Below are 6,819 nucleotides of genomic sequence, written 5' to 3' on the forward strand. Positions count from 1 at the left end.
GCATTGGGCATCCGATAGACTAGCATTAGGCATCCGATAGACTAGCATTAGGCATCCGATAGATTAGCTTTGGGCATCCGATAGACTGGCATTGGGCATCCGATAGACTGGCATTGGGCATCTGATAGACTAGCATTGGGCATCCGATAGACTGGCATTGGGCATCCGATAGACTGGCATTGGGCATCTTATAGACTGGCATTGGGCATCCGATAGACTAGCATTAGGCATCCGATAGACTAGCATTAGGCATCCGATAGATTAGCTTTGGGCATCCGATAGACTGGCATTGGGCATCCGATAGACTAGCATTGGGCATCCAATAGACTGGCATTGGGGATTTGATAGACTGGCATTGGGCATCCGATAGACTAGCATTGGGCATCCAATAGACTGGCATTGGGGATTTGATAGACTGGCATTGGGCATCCGATAGACTAGCATTGGGCATGCGATAGACTGGCATTGGGCATGCGATAGACTAGCATTGGGCATGCGATAGACTAGCATTGGGCATGCGATAGACTAGCATTGGGCATCCGATTGACTGAAAATCTGCCCTGTGTTAAAGGGGCCTTAAACCTATTCAGCATCCGGCACACTTCCTGATGTGTCTGATGCCTGACACTGGCAGAGGATTTTACAACCAGGGTAGCACTAGAAGACAGCAGAGACCTGCAGCTGGAGTCTTAAGTAGTATTAATGGTTTTATTTGCAAGGAAGCACTTTTTAAATGCTTGTTAAGCGAGCCACGGAGCAGCTTTAACCCCTTTTTTATCTTTCGTGCATTTAGTATTCATGAAGCCACAGCTATTCTGCATGTTTACAGCCGGATAATTCTTTTTTATTGGCTAATTCCACCGCGTTCCCTTGGCTCGTAGATCAGGACTAATACTGGTTGTATATGGTATGGAGTCTCTGGTAGAATTTACTGCTGTTTATCTTCTGAATATTTAACTAACCGCAGAGTCTTCCATCTGTCTCCCTCCAATGTTCACTTCTGTTCTCCATTCTAGCGAACGCTATCAGCTGACAGGGAAACAAAAAATAAAAACTGTTACTTTGTCGTTACAGCTGGGAATAATTTATCGGGATATAAAACTTGAGAACATTCTTTTGGACTCCAGCGGTCATGTGGTATTAACAGACTTTGGGCTCAGCAAGGAGTTCCTGTCCGATGAGGTGCGTCAAATGTTTGTCTGCCCTTCTATGCTGTCTTGAAGGGAAGCTTTAGTATATTTTCAGTGAGTGTATAATTTACATTTTATTTGTAATGTTTACCTGAACATCCATTTTTTGTTACTTAACTGCTTGAAGACCAGGTGTTTAGATCCCCTACCTGGCCAGGCCATTTTTCAGTGTTCAGCGCTGCGGTACTTTGACTGACATTTATTCCGTCACGCAACGCTGTACTGAAATGAATTTTATACCATTTTTTGGGGACAGATAGAGCTTTCTTTTGGACCTTTGCTTCTGCATGTTTTAATTATTGTATTTCTTACAATATGATATCATATATATATATCTAGATGGTTAGTTGCTTAAAGCTGAACTCCGGCCTTCCCTTCAGTCTTCTATCTGACCTCCGTCCTCCCCTTCAGTCTTCTATCTGACCTCCGTCCTCCCCTTCAGTCTTCTATCTGACCTCCGTCCTCCCCTTCAGTCTTCTATCTGACCTCCGTCCTCCCCTTCAGTCTTCTATCTGACCTCCGTCCTCCCCTTCAGTCTTCTATCTGACCTCCGTCCTCCCCTTCAGTCTTCTATCTGACCTCCGTCCTCCCCTTCAGTCTTCTATCTGACCTCCGTCCTCCCCTTCAGTCTTCTATCTGACCTCCGTCCTCCCCTTCAGTCTTCTATCTGACCTCCGTCCTCCCCTTCAGTCTTCTATCTGACCTCCGTCCTCCCCTTCAGTCTTCTATCTGACCTCCGTCCTCCCCTTCAGTCTCCTATCTGACTTCCGTTCTCCCCTTCAGTCTTGCACAGTTGTACCGGCTCCTTCCCTCTTCCTCTGATGTCACTGCACGCTGGGAGCTTCTCACAATGTGCACAGAAGCTGCCGCAAGTCACATAGAGCTCCACCTCATTTCCTGGCTGGAGGACATCCAGCATTATCTAACACTTTCCTCTGCTTCCTAAGTACCCCTGGCCCCGCACACTTTCATTAATTTAACTTCAGTTCTTTGACCACAGTGTTCCATCACAGATTGTGACTGAATGTTATTTGTTTCTGTCCTTTTTTGTATTAGAACAAATAAACAATTATTTTACTTTCAGAATGAAAGGACGTACTCCTTTTGTGGGACTATAGAATACATGGCGCCAGAGATCGTCCGCGGAGGGGAATCCGGGCATGATAAGGTAAGCTTTCTTCTATGACTTCCTCCACTGTACGCCACAATGTTGGCAGTGGTGAATCTCTTACCTGCACTGTAAAGTGTAGATGTAACCCCAATCACTGAAATCTCATATATATTCCTTAAGGCCCCATTCACACTGAGCGACATGAAAATCGCGCGACTTTGAGCGATATTGAGCGACGTGTCGCGACTTTTTCCTATTGGGCTGTATGCAATCAGGAGCAATATCGCTCAAAATCGCTCTAAAAAAGGGTCATGTAGGAGCGACAAGCTACCAGCGACGAGCTACAAGCGATATTGAGCGACGAGATGTGAACAGCTCCATTGCAATGTATTGGAGAAGCTACATAGAGCGATATCGCGTGGAAATATGAGCGATATCGCTGCAAAAATCGCTCCATAAATCGCTCAGTGTGAACGGGGTCTAACATGTGACTGTAATTTTCAATATATTTATCTGTGACACTTTCATTTAAAATAATCCCTGTTGATCCTGGCAGCAAAGGTCCTTGTGCAGGCACTTCCTGTTGTAGGGTGACAACACTCCATCTGCCCATTGGGCTTATGCGTTGTCACTCTGTCACACAGACTTCTAATGGAGACTACAAGTGACTGTTTCAGCACATTTTGAGACGTGGTCTGTTTAGCTGCCAAAGGGGCGATTTCCCCTCAGTTCCAGGAAAGTCCTCTTACATTATGTTGGGTCTCTCGGACAGGAAGTGTCAGGGAACCGGAAGTCAGGTTGTCGGAGATCTCGACAAGTTGGAACTTTCGATAGAACACCACCAATCCCCCCTTTGCTATTGAGAAGAGGGGATGGGTAGGTGTTTGCCCCAGTGTGACATCGCTGCTCCTCCATAGATGAAGTACAATAAGTGAGCGTTGTCACCCTAGGACAGGAAGTGTGTTACTAGCAGAATAATGTTCTAAAAAGTTATTACAAATCCAGCTGAAAGCCTCCTACTTTGGGTCGTCGTTTAGCCTGCGGCTTTAACGTTCTCACTTTGCTTCCTTCCAGGCTGTGGATTGGTGGAGTTTGGGGGTTTTGATGTATGAGCTGCTGACCGGAGCATCGCCTTTTACTGTCGATGGGGAAAAGAATTCTCAGGCAGAAATCTCTAAGTAAGTTACAGAGCTGTAAGTAAAACGGACTTCTGCCAGGTTCATATAAAACTCGGCAACATCACTTTGTTCTGTGTAGAGTCTTCTATTTGACCTCCGTCCTCCCCTTCAGTCTTCTATCTGACCTCTGTTCTCCCCTTCAGTCTTCTATCTGACCTCCGTCCTTCCCTTCAGTCTTCTATCTGACCTCCGTCCTTCCCTTCACTCTTCTATCTGACCTCCGTCCTTCCCTTCAGTCTTCTATCTGACCTCCGTCCTTCCCTTCAGTCTTCTATCTGACCTCCGTCCTTCCCTTCAGTCTTCTATCTGACCTCCGTCCTTCCCTTCAGTCTTCTATCTGACCTCCGTCCTTCCCTTCAGTCTTCTATCTGACCTCCGTCCTTCCCTTCAGTCTTCTATCTGACCTCCGTCCTTCCCTTCAGTCTTCTATCTGACCTCCGTCCTTCCCTTCAGTCTTCTATCTGACCTCCGTCCTTCCCTTCAGTCTTCTATCTGACCTCCGTCCTTCCCTTCAGTCTTCTATCTGACCTCCGTCCTTCCCTTCAGTCTTCTATCTGACCTCCGTCCTTCCCTTCAGTCTTCTATCTGACCTCCGTCCTTCCCTTCAGTCTTCTATCTGACCTCCGTCCTTCCCTTCAGTCTTCTATCTGACCTCCGTCCTTCCCTTCAGTCTTCTATCTGACCTCCGTCCTTCCCTTCAGTCTTCTATCTGACCTCCGTCCTTCCCTTCAGTCTTCTATCTGACCTCCGTCCTTCCCTTCAGTCTTCTATCTGACCTCCGTCCTTCCCTTCAGTCTTCTATCTGACCTCCGTCCTTCCCTTCAGTCTTCTATCTGACCTCCGTCCTTTCCTTCAGTCTTCTATCTGACCTCCGTCCTTCCCTTCAGTCTTCTATCTGACCTCTGTCCTTCCCTTCAGTCTTCTATCTGACCTCCGTCCTCCCCTTCAGTCTTCTATCTGACCTCTGTCCTTCCCTTCAGTCTTCTATCTGACCTCCGTCCTCCCCTTCAGTCTTCTATCTGACCTCTGGCCTCCCCTTCAGTCTTCTATCTGACCTCCGTCCTTCCCTTCATTCTTCTATCTGACCTCCGTCCTTCCTTTCAGTCTTCTATCTGACCTCCGTCCTTCCCTTCATTCTTCTATCTGACCTCATCCTCCAGTCTTGCACAGTTGTACCGCCTCCTCTTCCTCTGATGTCACTGCACGCTGGGAGCTTCTCGCAATGTGCATTAGAAGCTGCAGCAGGTCAGATAGAGCCCGCCTCCTTTCCTGTCTGGAGAACGTCCAGCATCATCTAGCCTTTTGATCCACATACTGACGGTCCCTGGCCCCGCCTCTTTCAGTCATTGTATTTTAGTTCTTTCAGTGGAGGCTCTGTGTTACCTAGGGCCCTGCCTGCCCCTCCTATCATATTAATTTTATTAAATCCGTCCAGACAAGGAGAGCCCAATCACGTGATCTGTCAGTCATACGTCTGACCTCTTCTCCCATCATGGGCAGTTCTGTGAAACTTTATGTGGACACCACGAGCTCCACTCTGAGGCCTGCAGATCATGAATAAAATACCAGAGCAATGTGGAGAAAACGTTGCTGTGTTCAGCAGATACAGGTACCTGCACTCTATTTCAAATAGCCCCCCTTGTGCCACCATAAGGGTGAGAGTACCTATACATAGACCGGGAAGCAGCGTTCCCCTTGTCTGTTATTGTATTGAGTTCCACGTGAAGTGTGCTTAATGCTTTTCGATACCTCTTATTGAGGTGTATTGCCCTAAGGAAGTTTTTTGTAGCCTTTTTGCCACAAAGGAGGTAAAATATAAGCAGGTTAAAATGTAGCTGTGAACGTGTGTTTTGTTATAACATTACACTGGAAGCACATTTCTGCCAGCGATACAATGTTGTCATTTGTTTTTCCTTATGTAGGAGAATATTGAAAAGTGACCCTCCGTATCCACCAGAAATGAGTGGACTTGTCAAAGATCTTATCCGGGGGTTATTGATGAAAGACCCCAAAAAGCGTTTGGGTTGTGGACCGGACGGCTCCGATGAAATAAAGAAACATCCGTTTTTCAAGGTGGGAATTGCAGCACTGAGCGAAAATAATTTATTTCACTATTACAGGCAGTCCCCGGGTTATGAGCAAGATAGGGACTGTAGGTTTGTTCTTAAAGGAGAACTATGGGGTTAGGGCTTTTCCCCATAGTTCTCCGTAGGGTAACGGGGACACAAACTAGCGTCCTCCCGTCACCCTAGGCTCAGTATATAGGGAGCTACAGCTCGCGGTATACTGAGACGCTGAAGCGGATCCCGACAATTATGCCGGGATCCGCCCAGCTGCGTGAGTGACAGCTGGCTCTGCCTATCTAGAGGCACAGGTCTAACTGTCACAGGTCGGCTACAACTATGAGGTGAGTGGAAATCACTCATCTCATAGTTCTCCTTTAATGAATGTTCCTCTATAAAATGATTCCTCTTTTTTTTTTTGCAGACAATTAATTGGGACGATTTGGCAGCAAAGAAAGTACCCGCGCCATTTAAACCTGTCATTAAGGATGAGCTGGATGTAGGGAATTTTGCTGAGGAATTTACAGAGATGGATCCCACATACTCCCCTGCTGCTCTACCCATGAACGCTGACCGAATATTTCAGGTAACTTGTGGGGCTTGGCATACAGGGTCTTGTATACCGCCTCCGTGTGTGTGTGTAGATATCCAGCCTCTGTGTGCTAACCTTCTGCTTGCTAAACTTATCTGCGGGGGGGGTTTGGGGTTGAGTCACCCCAGCTGAGTTCTCTTCTAAATGAATTCTGTGTCAGGAAGTCTCAGAGAGCTGCAATACTTCAGGAGGCTGAGTTTGGGACGGTGGGACATTGCCTCAACCACCCTTTATTGCACTGTACCTATGGTCAAAGTTAATGAGTGGATGATTTTGGCCAGCTTGATTTTGCACCAAAATGAATCGGTTTGCATTTGCTGAAATTAGATTTAAAGAAAAAAAAAATAGAAACGCACAGCACTTCTAGCTATGAGAGACCCTGTTGCTGTGTTACTTGGCTTTATTTATGAAGTAAGCCATGTGACAGTGATCCCGATCATGTGGCGTTGTTTAGGAAGTAAGCCATGTGACCGTGATCCCGATCATGTGGCTTTGTTTAGGAAGAAAGCCATGTGACCGTGATCCCGATCATGTGGCGTTGTTTAGGAAGTAAGCCATGTGACCGTGATCCCGATCATGTGGCTTTGTTTAGGAAGTAAGCCATGTGACCGTGATCCCGATCATGTGGCTTTGTTTAGGAAGAAAGCCATGTGACCATAAATACGATCATGTGATCGGGATCACG

The 6,819-nt window shown here is 46.7% G+C and overlaps 1 protein-coding gene across 6 annotated transcripts in view; it reads left to right on the plus strand.

Annotated features, from left to right (window-relative positions):
- The window catches only part of RPS6KA5 (ribosomal protein S6 kinase A5), a 46,006-nt gene that overhangs the window by 20,709 nt on the left and 18,478 nt on the right, over positions 1-6,819 (plus strand). For 3 of the 6 annotated variants that reach the window (XM_018558502.1, XM_018558503.1, XM_018558504.1), the window contains exons 4-8: positions 1,075-1,182; positions 2,275-2,358; positions 3,376-3,479; positions 5,402-5,552; positions 5,967-6,128. In XM_018558502.1, the coding sequence (XP_018414004.1) occupies positions 1,075-1,182; positions 2,275-2,358; positions 3,376-3,479; positions 5,402-5,552; positions 5,967-6,128 (609 nt within the window). The remainder of the gene's footprint in view (positions 1-1,074; positions 1,183-2,274; positions 2,359-3,375; positions 3,480-5,401; positions 5,553-5,966; positions 6,129-6,819) is intronic. The other 3 variants (XM_018558507.1, XM_018558505.1, XM_018558506.1) reach the window with 3 other exon arrangements.

Source organism: Nanorana parkeri, unplaced genomic scaffold (genome assembly GCF_000935625.1).
Source record: "Nanorana parkeri isolate BGI_ZX_2015 unplaced genomic scaffold, ASM93562v1 scaffold344, whole genome shotgun sequence".
NCBI classification, from domain to species: Eukaryota; Metazoa; Chordata; class Amphibia; order Anura; family Dicroglossidae; genus Nanorana; species Nanorana parkeri.